General features: G+C 42.2%; 1 protein-coding gene across 2 annotated transcripts; it reads left to right on the top strand.

The window, feature by feature from the left end:
• Nucleotides 1-508: 508 nt before the first annotated feature.
• Nucleotides 509-17,069, top strand: PYM1 (PYM1 exon junction complex associated factor). Of its 2 annotated transcripts, none has more exons than XR_016394957.1 (3): nucleotides 509-625; nucleotides 15,675-15,768; nucleotides 16,158-16,177. XR_016394957.1 is itself a non-coding variant. In XM_022571912.3 (3 exons), exons 1-3 carry the CDS (start codon nucleotides 1,143-1,145, stop codon nucleotides 16,639-16,641), a joined length of 612 nt encoding a protein of 203 aa, XP_022427620.1. In that variant the 5' UTR covers nucleotides 983-1,142; the 3' UTR covers nucleotides 16,642-17,069. The 2 variants fall into 2 exon arrangements, 1 of the variants encoding a protein (XP_022427620.1); XM_022571912.3 differs by lacking the exon at nucleotides 509-625 and adding an exon at nucleotides 983-1,176 and having other exon boundaries at nucleotides 16,158-17,069.
• Nucleotides 17,070-19,360: the final 2,291 nt, after the last annotated feature.

Raw genomic sequence — 19,360 nt, 5'->3', positions numbered from 1 at the left:
GCAGGAAGAGGGCAGGGCAGACACCTGAGGAGAAGAACTTGCAGTCGGCCCCTCCCAAGCTGTGAGGGAAACGAGTTTAGCAGGACTTAGCCCAGAAGGAACAAGAGCTGCTGAAAGAGCGGGGGAGGGAAAACGTTTGGGTTCCTCTAAAGAATAGGGAGGCACGGGGCAGGGTAGGGCTGCAAAGGGAGTGACTGTACGGCTCAGATTATTGGCGCGTTGCCCCGATATCGATCCCCAGCGCCCAGAGACTTGGATGAGGTTAATTAGAATACTGACTGGGTCCGCCCAGAAGCCTTCGCCTTGCCCTCTGACCCTGGGGCGAAGCCCGAGAAGGCTCCCGGGTCGAAGGCCAGAGCAGACTTGGGCCGTCGTCACTTCGCCGCCCGAGTCCCTGGGGCCGCCCCAGGGGCAGGGCCAGGCCCGGGCTGCCCGCCCAGCCTGGCCCGCCGCGCCTCCTCAGCCGTAGAAGCCGCCGGCAACCCTGAGGCTGCGGGGACAGGTGACCGACCGGCAGCGCCTTCGGCCTTGCACTCCCCTCTCTCGAGTCTCCGTCCAGAGGGTTGAGCTGAGCGTCCAAGGGCAATCGGCACGCGATTTCGACCTCCCCACCTTCTAAGAGAGGGTTAGTTGGGGTCTTGCGTTCGCCCCCAACATTGGTACGCCCCAGTGCGTTCCCGGAGTTTGCCTGTCCCGTCCTATGTCCCCAAGCTGCTCTGGGACCTGGATGAAGGCCAGGGCCTGAATATTCTTCTTTTCCTCATTTATTAGCCGCCCCCCGCCCCCCGCCCTTTCTGGATGCAGGTGGGCCTTGCCCCCTTTTCTCCCGCAGGTCCTAGACAGTCGAAGAGTGCCTTGAGGAGAGGGGCTGTGCCTCGTAACTTCTCTCGGCGCCCAGAGAACTGCTGTATACGCAGCAGGCGCTCACTAATGCTATCAGTGGCAGTAAAAGAGCCCACAGCTCTTATTTTTTAGAGTCTTCAGCTTCTACCCCATTCCTCCTCCTTCACTGCAGTCCGTGAAATGGTGCACTCTTCCTTTAAGACTAAAATGGTGGCTTGCTACGATCAGGACTCCACTTCCGGTGGGGAGGGGGGCGGGACCCCAGCCCGCTCACGCCGGAAGTGGTTTGCGTTTTCAAGATGGCGACTCCCTATGTAACTGATGAGACCGGCGGTGAGTGCGGGAGATGTGGAGCCGCTTCTCCCCGGGCTCTCGGGGTAGGGGTTCGGACTTGGAAAGGGGTCTGTGCCCCGCCCATCCCGGGGCCCCTCCTTTGCCCCGCCCTCCGGACCGCCTTCCCCATTCATTCTCTCCTACGGGGTGTCACCTGCGCCCCCTTCTGGTCTCGTGTTTGGGGGGTCTCCGCTTCCGGTCACCCAAACCGTGGGGTCCTTCAATGCTGGACCTTGCTCCAGGACCCTCACGGGCTCTTAGCTTTCGTCCAGAAGTTGGAGCTGCCATATCTCTTTTGGGTTTTTCAGGCTTGGGGGCTCCTACACAGTTCCCTCCAATTGCTGCTCTCCCCCTCTTCCCCTCCCCCTCCCCCATCTCTCAGTGTGCCTGCTTTCTGCCCTACCCTAGCCCCGTTTAAATTCTTTTTCTTGAAGCTATATTTGTTGGAGACCTCCTCATTGCTACATAGTTCTTTTTTCCACTCTCCCTTATTTTCATTGTTGGGTCACTGAGGTACAGAGGTGTGAAGGGAAGAGGGACCTAATACAACTTTCAGCTAGAGTTTTCTCCTTGATGGCACCACCCTTCTGTACCTTCTCTGGCGATGGTGATGGGAGTTGAGGGATCTAAGGTGGTAGAAGGTGAACAAGAAGGTGTCTAGTGGCCTCTCAAGCCGTGTGACAAGTTTACAGAACCCACTGTGCCTTCTGATCAGAGAAGATTTTCCAACCTGGCTGACTGAAATGCTGAAATATCTGTTGTGTATGTGAGGTTTATGTGTTGAAAACTGAAAATGAAGATTTTCATTTTGGCTGTAGCCCATCCTAATTTCCCCACCTTCAGAAAAATGTGCATATCTACCCAGTGACAGTCAAATAAGATAGTATATGTGAAAGCAATTTATAAAACGCTGTGCAAGGCAAAGTATTACTGTTTTTTGTAGCCCTCATTGTGTATGTGTATTCTGTAGAAGTGACAGTGTGTGTGTGCTTTGGTACATGCGGTCTGTTTTAAAATGTACCTTTTATGCCTCTTGCTTTGCTTGTTTTCCATGTTACTTACATCTCAACCCACCTCTCCTATGGTATCTAATGACAACCCAAGTCTCTGCTACTTCTCTGCAACCTCACCTTTCAAAGTGGTACAACCTATTCTCTTGCTCTCTACATAGTAGGTACTTCTTTAGTTTGCTTCTTTTAATGTGTGCTTTGGATACTCATTGTCCAGTACACTTCTCTTTATTCTTAATCGTTTTCTTTAAACTGATTTAACGGACATCCAGATATCACATCTCACCCTACCCTCCCACCAAGAGGTATCTTCTGTTCTCTGTGACTGTGTGGAAGAGAAGGAATCACACTGCTTTTTTGCTTTCTCTTACTACTTCCAGATCATTGATCTACCACTGTCACTGTAAGTCTCATGGAAGGTACTGCCATGCAATTATAGCATTTTCTCTAAAACCTGCCCATTCACTGCCCACAAGGACCCTGATGTAGCATATCTTTTTCTTTTTTCTTTTCTTTTATTCTGTTTCTCAGTGTCTCCACTCATTCTCAGTGTCTTCAGCATCTTTGGAATACTCTTATTGTATAGTTCCTCAGCATGAGACCATTAACTTTCCTTTGAATTTTCAAACCAGCCACACATTAGAATCACTACAATCTGGACCTACTACATATCCTACCACATAGGACATCACCTATGACACTGCTTCCCCCTTCAGGTGTTCCCCATCACTTATTTTAGCTTCCTTACCCAGTCACCTTTTTTACTTCCACATGCCCATAGAATCAGCTTTTTGCCCTCCTTAGGTTCTCTGGTCCTTGACCTTTCCCATTTCATTGAGTCTACCAGTATCTTCATGACTACTTTTTTGTTTGTTTTTTTTTGCGGTTCGCGGGCCTCTCACTGTTGTGGTCTCTCCCGTTGCGGAGCACAGGCTTCGGACGCGCAGGCTCAGCAGCCATGGCTCACGGGCCCAGCCACTCCGCGGCATGTGGGATCTTCCCGGACCGGGGCACGAACCCGTGTCCCCTGCATCGGCAGGCGGACTCTCAACCACTGCGCCACCAGGGAAGCCCTTCATGACTACTTTTGATGCTACCCTGCTAGACCTCTGTGAACAGTCACTATCCTCATTGCTTTCCTCATTCATTTTGATCTTCAATACTAAGCAAGCACTTCTGTTATCTTGAATCATACCCATCAACTGTTTTCTTGGCTTCAGCTTCTAGGCCACAGCACATGGCTAGAGAAAAGGCACAGACAGTAGCACATTCAGTATAATATAACTTAATGTTAACTTCTGCCAAGATCACAGCTTTTCTCCAATTCTTCTTTGTTGGTTTGCTTACATTCTACCATGGCTATTTCCCCTATCTTTCTCAGCTCTCGGTGACTTTCCCTTTTAATTCCCCTTCTTGTGGCAGATGGCCTCATTTTCTGTTTCATTGAGAAATCAAGGTCTGTTATTTCTGTTTCTTTCCTCTTCATAGCCTGATTTCTTGAATATCAGGTCCACACATACTATTTCCATTTCCTCACTGCTTACTTGTTCCTTAACTTTTTTTTTCTGGCCTTGCGGCTTTCAGGATCTTAGTTCCCTGACCAGGGATTGAACCTGGGCCACAGCAGTGAAAGCACCGAATCCTAAGGACTGGACTGCCGGGAATTCCCTGTTCCTTAACTCTTCAAAATGGTTTCTTTCTGGCACTAGCCTCTCTCCTGAGTTGTCAGTTCTAATTGTTTGGTGAGTAGCTTTCATTCTTGGATATACTGTCACACCTTAAATCCAGTCTGACCATAATCAATATCAGTTTTTCCTTCCTTATTTCTGTTAAAGGCACCGTTGTTCTAGCCAACCCAAGATCAGCTTATTGCATCATTTCTCTCTTTCTTTATTTTAAATAGACTTTACTTTTTAGAACAGTTTTAGATTTATAGAAAAATTGAGAAAATGATACAGTTCCCATATACCTTAAACTCAGTTTCCCCTGTTATTAACATCTTACATTAGTATGGTATCGTTATTGCAATTAATGAACCGATATTCATACATTGTTATTAACTAAGGTCCATACATTATTCAGATTTCCTTAGTTTTTACCTAATTTTTTTTCTGTTCCAGGATCCCATATTACGTTTAGTTCTCATGTCTCCTTAAACTCCTATTGGCTGTGACAGTTTCTCAGACTTTCCTTGTTTTGGATGACTTTAACAGTTTTGAGGAGTATTGGTCAGTTATTTTTGTAGGATGCCCCTCTATTGGAATTTGATGTTTGTCTCATGATTAGACTGGGGTTATGTGTTTTTTAGGGGAGGACCATAGAAGTAAAGTGAGGTTTTCATCATAGTACATATACTATGTATTGAGGATACATAGTATCACAAAGATTTTTTTACTCTTGATATTTACCACGATCTCCTGACTGAGGTAGTGTTTATAAAGTTTCTCCACTGTAAAGTTACTTTTTTCCCCTTCTCCTTTCCATTTTGTACTCTTAAGAAAGTCACTATTCACAGCCCACACTTAAAGAGTGGGGAGTTATGCTACCTTCCTTAAGGATGGAGTATTTATACACATCATTTGAAATTCTTTTGCACAGATTTGTCTCTTCTCTGCCATTTATTTATTTATTTATTATTTTTTTCTGCCATTTATTTATTCAGTCAGTTATGTGTATCAATATGAACTTCGGGTTATTTATTTTATTGCTCAAATGTTTCAGCTTTGAACATTGGGAGCTCTTTTAGTTGGCCCTGTGTCCCTTTGACATATCCCCATCAGTGTAGGTTTTTGTTTGTTTGTTTGTTTTGTTTTGTTAGCTCTTTCTTACTTTCTGGCACTAGAAGCTGCTCCAGGCTCATCTTGCATATTTCCTGGCCCAGTCCTAGAATCAGCTATTTCTCTAAGGAGCCCTTGTTCCTTTTACTTAAGAATGGTGTGGGAAACCAAGATCAGAGCACTAGGTGTTTTTGTTGTTATTAACAAAATGAAGTGGGGTGTTGTTTTTGCATTGTCTTTTACTCCCTCTTCTACCCCCCACCCTCCAGTTGTCAAAGTATCATTTTCTGTTTCTGCTGTTACCCTTATCCCATCTTCAATGCTTGTTAGCTACATGGCCTGGGAATTTTAAGCCTAGGGAATCCAAGTTTTAGTTTTCTCATCAATGAAATAGGAATAATAACTCCTACAACATAGGATTATTGTGAGAATTAAAATTTAAATGAAATAATGTACATGTCTAGCACATAGAAAGTACCCAAGAAATAGTTCTGTAATTATTACTGTTATAAAGATTATGGATTAGAATAGATTACATGTGTAAAGTATCAAGCAGAGTACTTGAGTCAGTCTAAGTGCCTGATAAAATTCTAGTTTCCTTTATCCTGCAAATATTGCTGTGACCTCCTAAACAGTTGTCCTACCTCTGTCTCTCTCTGTTTCAGTTCATTTGACACACTGTTACCAGATTACTGCTCCTTAAGTACAAATTTAATTCTTTAATTTTTGTTCAATAAAATTTGTCCACTGTTCAATTTGGCATATACCCTTCTGATCTCTATTTTTCTGTGCATTTTTAAAACATTTTTTAATCAGACGCTATTTACATTTTTATGTGTTGCCTTTTCATTTAACCTCACGACATAAGTATTCTTCTTTGCTATTAAAAACTCTTTGAAAACATCTTTTAAAATACTGGCAGAGTGTTTTATTATTTGGGCATACACCCTCTCTTACCTTTCTTCTGTTATTGGACTTCTAGATTGTTTCCAGAATTTTTGTTATAAGAACTCTATGAATATTTTTGTGCATAAATTTTTGTCTGCATTTAGGATTATTTTCTCTTTTTTAAAATTAATTAATTTATTTTTGGCTGCATTGGGTCTTCGTTGCTGTGCGCGGGCTTTCCCTAGTTGCAGCGAGTGGGGGCTACTCTTTGTTCTGGTGCGCGAGCCTCTCACTGTAGTGGCTTCTGTTGTTGCGGAGCACAGGCTCCAGGAATGCGGGCTTCAGTAGTTGCGGCACATGGGCTCAGTAGTTGTGGCTCGCAGGCTTTAGAGCGCAGGCTCAGTAGTTGTGGCTCACGGGCTTAGTTGCTCCGCGGCATGTGGGATCTTCCCAGACCAGGGCTCGAACCCGTGTCCTCTGCATTGTCAGGCGGACTCTCAACTGCTGCGCCACCAGGGAAGCCCTAGGGTTATTTTGTTAGGACAGATTTCTCAAAAGTCGAATTACTGGATTGGAGGATACAAACTTTTATTTATTTTTATGTAATTATAAAATTAATTTATATTGATTGTAGAAAACTTGGAAAATATTTTCATAACTAGTATAAAATATAAGTCCCATGCATATTTGGTAATTGCAGAGCCCAAAGATAACTACAATTACATTTCCTTTTAGTTTTTCTTTCTCTGCATATATATAGCATATCTATTTAACATAATTTGGATCATACCGAATGGCTGTACTTCCCCAAGTATGATTCTCAGAACACTTAGTAGTCCTGTGAGATGTGCTGTAAAATAAAAAACTAAAATAAAAATAAGCTTCCTGTGGTCAAATAAATTTGGGAAACACTGTAAACCACATTTCCATTGGAATATTCACATGAACGAGAACATAACTCATTTAAGTCTTGCTGATAAGAACAAAAAATTTTTTTCCTATGTTTAACCCAGAATTTCTCAAACTTATTTAACAATTTTTTGGGGGTAACCTTACAGAAGTAGTGTTACAATATCTTACAGAAGTAGTGTTTTATTACATAACAATATTTAGGAAATGCTGCTGTATGTTAGGACTACCTTATACTCTCTCTCTTAGTTAGCCAGATTGCTTTCTTTCTTTCTTTTTTTTTTGCGGTACGCGGGCCTGTCCCTGTTGTGGCCTCTCCCGTTGCAGAGCACTGGCTTCGGACGCGCAGGCTCAGCGGCCGTGGCTCACGGGCCCAGCCGCTCTGCGGCATGTGGGATCTTCCCGGACCGGGGCACGAACCCGTGTCCCCTGCATCGGCAGGCAGACTCTCAACCACTGCGCCACCAGGGAAGCCCCCACATTGCTTTCTGAAGGGTTTTACCATTGACAGTATATGAATATACCGGTTTCATCACTTCTTGGACTGCACTGGTATTCTGATCTTTAAAAATTCTACTGCTTTGATAGGTAAAAATGATATTTTATTGTTTTAATTTGTATTTCCTTTGATTACTAGTGAGGTTGAACTTTCTGGTATTCTTCTTCACTTATAACACAATACACAATAGTGGTGTAAAAAGCACAGCCTTTGGAACCCACAGCCTGGATTCGAATTCTACTGCAGTTTACTGACAGTGTAACTTTGGGCAAATTATTAAATTTCTCATCATCTGTGAAACGAATAATCCTTCATGGAGTTGTGAAAATGAAGTAATGTATATAAACAGGGACTTCCCTGGCAGTCCAGTGGTTAAGACTTCGTCTTCCAATGCAGGGGATGCGGGTTCAATCCCTGGTCAGGGAGCTAAGATCCTACATGCCTCGCAGCCAAAAGACCAAAACATAAGACAGAAGCAATATTGTAACAAATTCAATAAAGACTTTAAAAATGGTCCATGTCAAAAAAATCTTAAAAAAGAAAAATTATATATATATATATATATATACAAAAAAAAAACACTGAGTACTATCCTTGTCATGAAGCAAGCACTCAATAAAGGGTAGCTGCTGTTATCTTTTTGGAATTGACTCTCAAATTTACATATGGACCATTCACTTTTACATTTAAGATACTCCTCTCTAATATGAGCACAAACCACTTTTCAATACAGTATCATCACATACTATATCTCTGCCTAAACCCTTTAGTGAAACTGGGCAGTATAGTATAAAACAGGTTGAATAGGAATGTTCTGGTATGTAAGCTTTGGCGTCAGGACTGAGTTCAGACTGCAGCTACATGCTGCCTTTGTGATCTTGGACATATCTTCAACCTCTTGAAGGCTATTTCCTCAGCTGTAGATCATAATAATCTACCTATTGTCTAGATTCAGTCAGGTAGTGTATGTAAAGTTCCTGGTGTAAAGTACCCACTCATTAATAAACATTCTTTCCTAATTGTTCTTAACATACTGTGAGTTTTACACTGCCATCATTTTGCTTGTTGTTATTCTTAGAATGCCCTTTCCCTTCCTTTCTCTGCCTGCAAAAATATCAGCCACTGATTTACTGTTGTTATTATTACTACTGCTTCCTACTCTTTGAGGCCAAGTCCCTGAGATTTTCCTAATTTCCTGTCACCTTCCCCCATCAAATGGGGTGTGGTTATTTATTCTCTTGAAATCTCCTATTAGTTATGTGTCAGTGTCTCTTAGGGATACCTAAGACATTTATACTTTTGTCTTATTCTTTGTTTGCCTAACTCGCCCACCTTTTTCCTTACTTAAACTGTAAATTTCTTGAAAGTAGGGGCCATTTTACTGATCTTGATAATCCCTGTAGCACTTCATATAGTATTTTTCTCATAGGAGGCTTTCAATAAACATTCATTGCACTTAATTATAGTCTGGCTTCTGACCACTCTACTTGTCTGAGGCTGTATTCTTGAACATAATTAGGGATTTCCAAATTTCCAAAATCAATAACCTTTTCCTACTCAGTTCTGCTTTTCCTTAATCTCTCTGTAATATTTAATACTGTTAATCACCTGCCGTTACTTCAAACTCTTTTTGTCTCCATGGAGTAGTACTGTCCTGGTCCTTTTTTTCTAAGGATTATTTCCTAGTGTTGCTGACACCTTTTCTTCTTTGAGGAAAATAATCATGACTGTTTTTCCAGGGTCATTCCTCCAGATTGGATCTTCTTTTTAATATTTTCTCTATGTTAGAAACCATGTCTGGATGACTAATAAAAAAAAAAAGAAACCACATCTAAGTCTTATAATTGTTGGCCCTCAGGTCATCCTCAGGCTCGGATCTGTGACCCAGATCTCCTTTCTTAACTTTGAAACAGGCCCCAGGGATTCAGCACACCTTTAAGAGTCACTTCCACCTAACCCCTTGGAGTTCTTTCAAGCCTTGCTGTGTTGTCTCTTCACTGTCTTCCTGCCACCCCTGAAAACAAAGCCCTTTTCAGCTTAAGGAAATAGATTGAGGATTACAAAATAGCAGATGTGGGGAAATAACAAAGCTTACAAAGTTCTTATAGTAGCAGTCTCTAACCTCTAGTTTCTGGTTCTCTCAAAGATGCTGCTGAAAATCATGGTATTCTGCCCATGGTTTTTATTTCTAGGGTTAGGAATCAGCAAACCTCTCCCTTCTTTTTGACTGTACCCTTGGATACCATCAAGGCCAGAGACTGAAACCAGATAACATAAAATAGGTATTCCTTTGTGATAATGGGCTATTTGTATCTCTGAGGGCTTCCAGCTAGGATGGCCATTCAAGAAGCTTCTGCCCTATCTTTTCTCACACTCCATCTTTTTCTTTTTTTTTTTTTGCTGTGTTTTATTTATTTAATTTTTTTATTGGAGTGTAGTTGCTTTACACTGCTGTGTCAGTTTCTGCTGTACAGCTAAGTTAATCAGCCATATGTATACATATATCCCCTCTTTTTTGGATTTCCTTCCCATTTAGGTCACCACAGAGCACCGAGTAGAGTTCCCTGTGCTATACAGTAGGTTCTCATTAGTCATCTATTTTATACATAGTATTGTATATATGTCAATCCCAATCTCCCAGTTCATCCCACCCACCCTGCCCTTTCTCCCTTGTTTTCCATACATTTGTTCTCTCCGTCTCTGTCTCTATTTCTGCTTTACAGATAAGATCATCTATACCGTTTTTCTAGATTCCACATATATGCGTTAATATATGGTACTTGTTTTTCTCTTTGTGACTTACTTCACTCTGTATGAGAGGATCTAGGTCCATCCACGCCTTTGCCATCTTTACTAGCCTTAAGGCTTCAACTATAATCTCTGCAGTGTACTTAAATGTATGTTTCTAGCATTGTCCCTTTCTCCTTAATTCCATGTAAAAACACTGCCTGTCTAGAATTGAATTAGTTACTTTCACAAAGTTGTCTTCTCCTATGGACTTTTTTTTTTTTTAAATAAATTTATTTATTTTTGGCTGCGTTGGGTCTTCCTTGCTGCGCATGGGCTTTCTGTAGTTGCGGCGAGCGGGGGTTACTCTTCGTTGTGGTCCGTAGGCTTCTCATTGCAGTGGCTTCTCTTGTTACAGAGCACAGGCTCTAGGCACACAGGCTTCAGTAGTTGTTTCACGTGGGCCTCAGTAGTTGTGGCTCGCAGGCTCCATATTTGTGGCTCGCAGGCTCTAGAGCGCAGGCTCAGTAGTTGTGGCGCACGGGCTTAGTTGCTCTGCGGCATGTGGGATCTTCCTGGACCAGGGCTCGAACCCATGTCCCCTGCATTGGCAGGCAGATTCTTAACCACTGCGCCACCAAGGAAGCCCTGCCTTTCTTTCTTTCTTTCTTTTTTTTTTTTTTTGGTCTACCTTTCTTTTTAATTAGAATGCATGCTCCAAGAAGGCAAGACCCTTGCTTGCTTTATTCATTCATTGTTGTATCCCTAGCTCCTGTTACATTGCCCGCCACAGCAGCAAGTACTCAATAAACATTTAAAATCCATGTGTGAATAATGTTATTACTATATGCACTACATGCCCACAGGGATGTTGTGAAAAATAAGAGAAAACGTGAAAAGCACCAGATTAAATCCACTGTAGCACAATGATTTCCTCTCTCTCATTCAAATCTTGGCAGTCTTCAGATCCTGACTACTTATTCTTCATAATGAATTTCTCTTTCATTTTCTTTTCAACACTTATAGAGACCATTTAAATCAAGTCTTCTCACATTGCAGCTATTGCTTTCATTTTTTTCTACCTTTAGTTTATGTTACACATTTTTCAGGTTAATCTTCTTAAAGCAATGCTTTGTGCAGATCATATGCACTCTCTTAATGGCCTTCAGTGTTCTGCCACCTTCTGAAGCTTGAGTCCAAACTCAAGAGGAGATTGGATACCTTTCATATTCTGACTAATTTACCTCTAGTCTCTTTTTCCATTACATATGCTTTTTGCCAAAATATACTGGATTCTTGCTATTCCCTAATATGATGCTTAACTTTATTTATTCATTAATTTGAATTAATTACAGTCTTTCATGGACCAGGCCCTTTTCTTCAAAGATCAAAGGCAAAGTTTCTGCTCTTAAGCAGGCAAACAATTATTTTAAACATTAGATCATGATAAAAGGCCACACCAGGTGCCGTGGGTGCACAAAGGGCAACTTCTAAACTGGTTTGGGTTGGTGAGGTCGGGAAGGACTTCACTGAGGAGTTTATACTTGAACTGGACCTTTAAAGATCAATAGGCGTTAACTAAGATAAGAATCAAGGAAAGTCTATTCCAAGCCAAAGGAAGATTGTTTTAAAAGCAAAAAGGCGTAGAGAATAAAGACACAGTCAGGTGAGATTTGTGACTATTTCAGTGGCTGGAGCAGAGTGTGAATGACTGGGTGTGAAGAGGCTGGAGACTAGCAAGAGCTGGGTCAAGAAGGCCTTTGTGTGTGGTTCCATCTTCCATGTAAATACCCTAAGGGCAACAGGAATCCAGGAAGAATTTTAAGTAGGGGAATGACTAGTCTGATTTGTCCCTTTGTTTATGTTGTCCTATAAGCCTGAAATACTTCCCTTTCTCGTCTTTCCTCATAACCACACCCCGACGTCCACCTGTCTAAATCCTGCTCATCTTCCAAAGATCACAAAGATGCTTTGTCCTCCATAAAATTTTTACTTTACCTGGTCAAAAGTAATTTCACTCTCCTTTGTGTCTTCAAAGCCGCTTGGATTTGAAACCCAAAATGAGATTTTTAAAAACCTACAATATAGCAACAACATTAATTGGAATTTTTAAAAGGAAAAGTTATTTATAAGCCAATCACCAACATAACTTTTCGTATTGCACCTTCTTTTCTAAACTTATGAATATGCATAACATTTAATAATAAATCATAGCGTATATAACTTTATGTTTTTTTTTTGTTTTTTTTGCTGTACGCGGGCCTCTCACCGTTGTGGCCCCTCCCTTTGCGGAGCACAGGCTCCGGACGCGCAGGCCCAGCGGCCATGGCTCACGGGCCCAGCCGCTCCGCGGCAATGTGGGATCCTCCCGGACCGGGCACGAATCCGTGTCCCCCGCATCGGCAGGCGGACTCTCAACCACTGCACCACCAGGGAAGACCTAACTTTATGTTTTATATTCCGTTATATCATATTAATGATTAAAATTTTTTGGTCATTTTTAATGGCTATATTATAAACCACTCCTGTATAACTGGATGTGAAGTTTGTTTTTAATTTTTAGCTATTTATAAATAATGCCATAGTTTTCACATGATTACTGTCCCTTTCTTCTTTTTTCTGTTTTCGTTTTTTCCTGTTGGAATTATTTCCTTATGCTAAATTTTCAAGATTGGCATTGCTAAAACGAAGTGTGTTGAAGTGCCTTTGGCTTTAACCTCTTTACGCTTCCCCCAGTCAGTGAATTACCAAGTGAGGTTGATCCTTTGGTAACGTGGCTGGCATCATTCTCTTCCTTTCCATTCTCAGTTAGTTCTGTCTCTCATGCCAGGATTATTGCAGTCGTTTTTTTGAAAGATGATTATTTTTTTAATCTACTTATTTCTTTTTGGCTGCATTGGGTCTTTGTTGCTGTGCGCGGGCTTTCTCTAGTTGCGGTGAGCGGGGGCTACTCTTCATTGCAGTGCACGGGCTTCGCATTGCAGTGGCTTCTCATTGCAGAGCACGGGCCCTAGGTGGACGGGCTTCAGTAGTTGTGGTGCACGGGCTTAGTTGCTCCACGGCATGTGGGATCTTCCTGGACCAGGGCTCAAACCCGTGTCCCCTGCATTGGCAGGTGGATTTTTAACCACTGGGCCACCAGGGAAGTCCCTGTTTTTTCATTCTTGAATTTTTACTCTTGTCTCTAAACTGTTGCAGCTCAGCAAACAATATTCTCAGTGGCCCTCTTTTATTCACCAGATAAATTCCAAATTCCTTGACCTTGTTTTTAAGGCTTTCTAAGGTCTGGCCCCATTTTTAATTTTCAACCTAGCTTCATGTTATTCCCCATCATGAACTGTCTGGTTCTCCTGGGCTCCTCTGTTTTCTGTTCTTTACATACTCAGGCCATCCCCACATCCAAGCCTTTCTTGGCGCATGTTTGTTCTTTCTCCCATCCCCTCTGCCTGTCAGATCTTACCCATTTTCATTAACATTTTTTGTTTTAGTTTTAATTTATTAATGATATTTGCCTTTTGAACAAAAACCCAATTCATGTAACAATATATAATCCCCCTGGGAGGCTCTGGACTGGACTTTTTATTTTGTTAACCTTTTTTATTTTCTTCTTTTTCCTTTTTTTTTTAACAAGTTATACTAAAAAAAGTTATACTAAAAAAAAAGAAAAACAAGACTAACACAAGATATAAATATATATGTGTGTTTTTTTTAGGAATATGTTATTAAAGCTTAATGGTTTCTACCACCTCTTCTTCCAGGTTATCCCTCTTAAGGTAACCAGCATTAAAGTCTTGGTATCTTGGTATGTGTCCTTCCACACCTTTCTCTTCGCCCCTATACACAAACTGTCTGGACCTCTAAGTGCTGCTCCTTGCCCCCAAAAGAGTGGGAGCACCCTCTACACCAGCAGTTCTCAAAATGTTGTCCAGGACCCTTGGGGGTTCCCTAAGACCCTATCAGGAGGTCTGCAAGCATAACTATTTTGATAATATACTGAGATGTTATTTGCCCTTTTACTGGGTTGACATTTGCACTGAGGGTACAAAAGCAATGGTGGGTAAAACTGCTGGCCTCTTAGCATTAATCAAGGTGGTGGCACCAAACCGTACTGGTCATTGTGTTCTTCACTGCCACATGCTTGCAGTAAATAATGCCAGTTTCACTTAAGAGTATCCTTGATGATGCAATAAAAATTATTAATTTTATTAAACCCTGGCTCTTTAATACACATCTTTTTATCTATTTTTCCAGGTTTATTGAGATATGACTGACATTTAACATTGTGTACAATGTTATAGGTGTACAAGGTGATGATTTGATACACATATATATTGCGAAAGGTTTACCACAATAAGGTTAGTTAACACATCCTTTACCTCACATAATTACCTTTTCATTGATTTATGGTGAGAACACTGAAACTCTACTCTCACAGCAACTTTCAAGTATACAGTTCAGTTTTGCTGACGATAGTCACCATGCTGTACCTTATACCCCCAGAACTTACTCATCTTATAACTGAAAATTAAACATCTTTTTAGAGTTCTCTGTGAATTCAATGGGAAGTAAGCATGAAACACTGCTGCACACTGAAGTGGTGTCTCAAGGAAAAGCACTGGCGCAGTTGTTGGAGTTGTAAGCTAAACAAGCTTCCTTTTCATGGAACTCTATTTTTCCTTGAAGGAACCACTGACAAACTATAGTAATTCAGACCTGAGTACCTGATAGACATTTTCCTGAAAAATGAAAGAAGTGAGCCTGTCATTTCAAGGAAAACAACTCTCAGTGTTTGTTGCCAGGGATAAGATTCAAGCCTTCAAGTGGAAATTAGAATTTTGGAAAACTTGTAACTGCCACTGGAAGCGTGACAGCTTTTCAGTAAAGGGTTTTCTGATGAGATTAACGGATGTGATTTTTTTAAAAAAGATTGCACAGTGAAATGCATAATATTACAAAATAAGAGCATATGGGGGATTCTGAAAAAAGTTTAAGGATCTTTACGCATTATTCTGCAACTTGCTTTTTCACTTAGTATATCATGAGTACCATTCAAGGTCAGTACATCTGTATCTAACATTCTTTTTCATAACGGCACGGTGTTCCATCATGTGGATGACCCACGTCTATTTAGTCACTCATCTATTGATGGTCATTCAAGTTGCTTTCAGCTTTTTGCCAATTTAAATAATGCAACAACATTATTATAATGCAAACATCTTTACATATAGCCTGTGTACTGGTGCTTTTATATCTACAGTATGGATTCCTGAAAGTTGACCTATTTTTCACCATCCACCTTAATAAAACTTCCCCTTTTCTACATCCCTGGTCATTTCTCCTTCCTATGATTCTTGTTTTTGCCCTTTTTAGCCTCTTATTCATGTACTGTCCTTTGATGTCCTCATGCTGTTTTGTTTTTTTTAAACTTCCTCTATGCCTGCCCTGTCTTGCCAACTAGATTATAAAAGTAGAAACTCCCTGAGGGCAGGGATGGTGTATTATACAGTTTATAGGCACTCAGTAAATAATGAGAGTGGGATTGAAGGTTGATATGAGAAAAGAATGCCTTAATGGATGCATTTAGTGGAAGGTGCTGGGGGATGCTGTGTGCATTCATGCATTCTTTCACCTTGGGGGCTCTTTGAAAATTAGAAAGAGTAACTCTCTAATTTAATTCCCTTATTTCAGGCAAGTACATCGCTTCAACACAGCGACCTGACGGGACCTGGCGAAAGCAGCGGAGGGTGAAAGAAGGCTATGTGCCCCAGGAGGAGGTCCCAGTGTGCGTGGTTAGGCGTGAGGAGGGAGTATTAAATGGGGTCCCTACAGCAAGAAAGAACATGTGTGCCTATGAGATCAGGGAAGAATTTCCTGATCCCAGGATCCTAGGAAAGGGAAGGAGGGGGCTGGGATTCAGGGATGAGTGAGGGATGAGTAACCAAGTGACTGACAAGTCCTGTTGCTATGGCCTCTGTTCAGCAGAACCTGTAAATAGCGTTCAGAGATCCAGAGCTTTAGGACCTAGGGATCCTACAACCTGCAGAGCAGAGGAAAGTTGGGGAGGGGCCAGAGGCAGAGGAAGGAAGCAGGAAAGTGAAAAGGGTGAAATAAATGACAAGGTTAGGAAAAGGGCTCGAAAAGTCAGTGATTCTTTGACACTGTTCCCCGCAGGTATGAGAACAAGTATGTGAAGTTTTTCAAGAGTAAACCAGAACTGCCTCCCGGCCTGAGCCCGGAGGCCACTGCTCCGGTCACCCCATCCAGGCCGGAAGGTGGTGAACCAGGCCTCTCCAAGGCAGCCAAACGCAACCTGAAGCGGAAGGAGAAGAGGCGGCAGCAGCAAGAGAAAGGGGAGGCGGAGGCCTTGAGCCGGACTCTCGAGAAGGTGTCCCTGGGAGAGACAGCCCAGGTCCCCAGTGCCCCACAGGCCTCCCGGGCAGCGCCTGCAGCTGCCTCCGACCAGCCTGACTCAGCTGCCACCGCTGAGAAGGCCAAGAAGATAAAGAACCTAAAGAAGAAGCTTCGGCAGGTGGAAGAGCTGCAGCAGCGGATCCAGGCTGGGGAAATCAGCCAGCCCAGCAAAGAGCAGCTGGAGAAGCTAGCGAGGAGGAGGGCGTTGGAGGAGGAGCTAGAGGACTTGGAGCTGGGCCTGTGAGGCCTTTGGGGAATAGAGGATGGACAGCAGAACAAACCATGGGGCTCTCTGGGGTCCTGGGGAATGTGGGCAGCAGCAGTCAGAAGGGGTACCCCCGTACTGGCTCACTTTCACCTCTCATGGCCCAATTCCGTCCTCCAGAGCCTAGCCTCTCCCTCATTCCTTCCCTTTTTTTCCCAACTCCTATTTTTTTGGACTTTTCTCCCTCCCATTCCCAGTGTTCAAAATCTCAGTGACTATCCCAGGTACCTTTGCTGCTGATTTGGGTGTCTTGTTTAAAAAAAAATTGGGTGGGTGGGAGTCTCTTGGAGAACTGAGGTTGAGGGTAGGGGGAGTATGCCCAAGTCTTGGAGTCTTGGTTCCTGTTCACAGTGTTTATGGGTTATTTCCCCCTCCATCCCTAACCTCTTTTTTTTTTTTTTTTTAAAGAACAGAATAAACTCAAGTAGACAACATGTTTTGCCTCTCTTCTTTTCAGCTTCTAGTAGGTGTTTTATCCCCTTCAGTTTGGCACAGGAAGATAAGTATTGAGAGTAATATTCTTTTTGATTTTTAAAAATAATGTGTATCACCAAATTAGCAACACTGACTTCTGTACACGTTTGCTCAGACTTCAGTGAATAGAAATTATTGATATAATAAAATGAAACTTAGAACAAATTTAATCTGATATTAATTTACACGTATCATCATTATTGTGCTGCATAGCAGTGGGGCCCTAGTATCTCCCTTACTGTTTACTTCTGAAGGTCATTGACCTAATTTTTTTTTTTTTTTTTTGGCCGCATCGCAGGGCTTGCAGGATCTTAGTTCTCCCACCAGGGATTGAACCGGGCCACTGCAGTGAAAGGGCCGAGTCCTAACCACTGGACCACCAGGGAATTCCTGGGACAGCTCTTCTGAAATTTTACCTTCTCAGATGCCATCCCAAAATGGCATTGTGGGGCAAACTAATGACACAGGAAGAGGAATTTACAGCCAAAAAGAGCTGTCACTTAACTTTCGCATACCCTCTGATTTCCACACCTTCACTTGTCATAATCTTTCTTTCTAGCCAGCTGCCAGAATAGAAACCCACGGAGGAGAAGTCAACCTTAGTTCTTAGCCTGACTCTTAAGGTTCCACCCAATCTGGCCTCATTTCTTGCCATTCTTTTTTTTTTTTTTTTTTTTTTTTTCTTGCCATTCTTTTAACTCTAGTCAAACTGCTTCAACTCTACTGAAGTTTCATTTCATTGAATGAGCCATATTCTCTGAGCCTTAGTCCTTTGCCCCTGCTGGTCCCTCTGCCTAGAATACTCTTCCTGTCCCCTTCTCCCTAATCAACTCTTTCTTAGCCTTTGGATCTCTGCTTAAATGTTATCTTCTCTGGGAAGACTTTTGTTACTCTCAAATATTAATTAAGGTGTCTTTCTTAACCTGCTTCCTTAACACTCCACGCTTACATTTGTGGTGGCATTTACTATATTATATTGTCACTTGTTTTCTTGTTAGCCCTTCTCCTCCTTATTAGATCATGTGCTCCTCGAGCATTGGGATTGTGTTTATTATCATTGCAACCCGGTGCCCAATATAGTGAATTCTCAAATGTTTGGCTGAATGAATGAAGACACAAGCTATGTGGGGAAACAGAAGACAAGGGAAAATGTATGCCTTGCACATCTGAGCAGTTACTGAGAACTTGATTGGGCACCTCAGTGTGAGACCAAAAGTTCAACTTCCCTTGTGTAAGAAAGACCCCTATGCAATTATAAAGATTTTAAATAAGATTTTTAAATACAAATTTATTTATTTATTTTTGGCTGGGTTGGGTCTTCATTGCTGCGCGTGGGCTTTCTCTAGTTGCGGCGAGCAGGGGCTACTCTTCGTTGCAGTGTGTGGGCTTCTCATTGCGGTGGCTTCTCTTGTTGCAGAGCATGGGCTCTAGGCGCGCGGGCTTCAGTAGTTGTGGCTCTCGGGCTTAGTTGCTCCACAGCATGTGGGATCTTCCCGGACCAGGGCTCCAACACGTGTCCCCTGCATTGGCAGGCGGATTCTTAACCATTGCGCCACCAGGGAAGTCCCTTAAATAAGATTTAATTGGCTTATAAGTAGGTATTTGATGCTTTGTAAGTTCAGTTGTTATAGAGGAATCTATACTTTAAAAGTCATTATTAGGGAGAGATTATTTGCTTTGCAAAAGCACAGTATTTACCACAGTAAACCTTTAAATTTCCTGGATCTTTAGTGGCTTGGTTAAAGTTTATTTTGATATTTTTTGGGTCCCATCAATCATTGCACTAGTCTGGAGGGATGAAATTAGGAACACATTTTACACAATTCTACACATTGTAGAACCTTCATTTAAGGAAGCTCTTAAGTCATGTAATCACTAAGCACTGGTCAGATTTAATTAAGTGCTGTGGTAGAGGTATCAGCAATGAGTTGAGGGAGAGCTAAGAAAAACTGTTTATTCTAAGTGCGGGGATGGCGAGCCTTAATGGTGAAGTTGGATATTAAGACCATGACTGGCATCTCAAGAAAGACAAGTAGTGGGGAGCAAGTATGTGCAAAGGCTTGGCAGCATGAAAGGTATGTGGTAAATTTTCTTTCAATTTTGATTTTTTTTTTTTGGCCGTGTGGCACGCAGGATCTTAGTTCCCAGAGCAGGGATTGAACCCATACTCCCTGCAGTGGAAGCGAGGAGTCTTAACCACTGGACTGCCAGTGAAGTCCCAATT

The sequence above is a fragment of the Delphinapterus leucas genome, chromosome 11 (assembly GCF_059928025.1).
Source record: "Delphinapterus leucas isolate spDelLeu-1000000601 "Yukka" chromosome 11, BTC_Dleu_Yukka2, whole genome shotgun sequence".
Classification (NCBI taxonomy): Eukaryota; Metazoa; Chordata; class Mammalia; order Artiodactyla; family Monodontidae; genus Delphinapterus; species Delphinapterus leucas.
The sequence above is the reverse complement of the archived record's forward strand: the minus strand, read 5'-3'. Positions and strand labels throughout refer to the sequence as shown.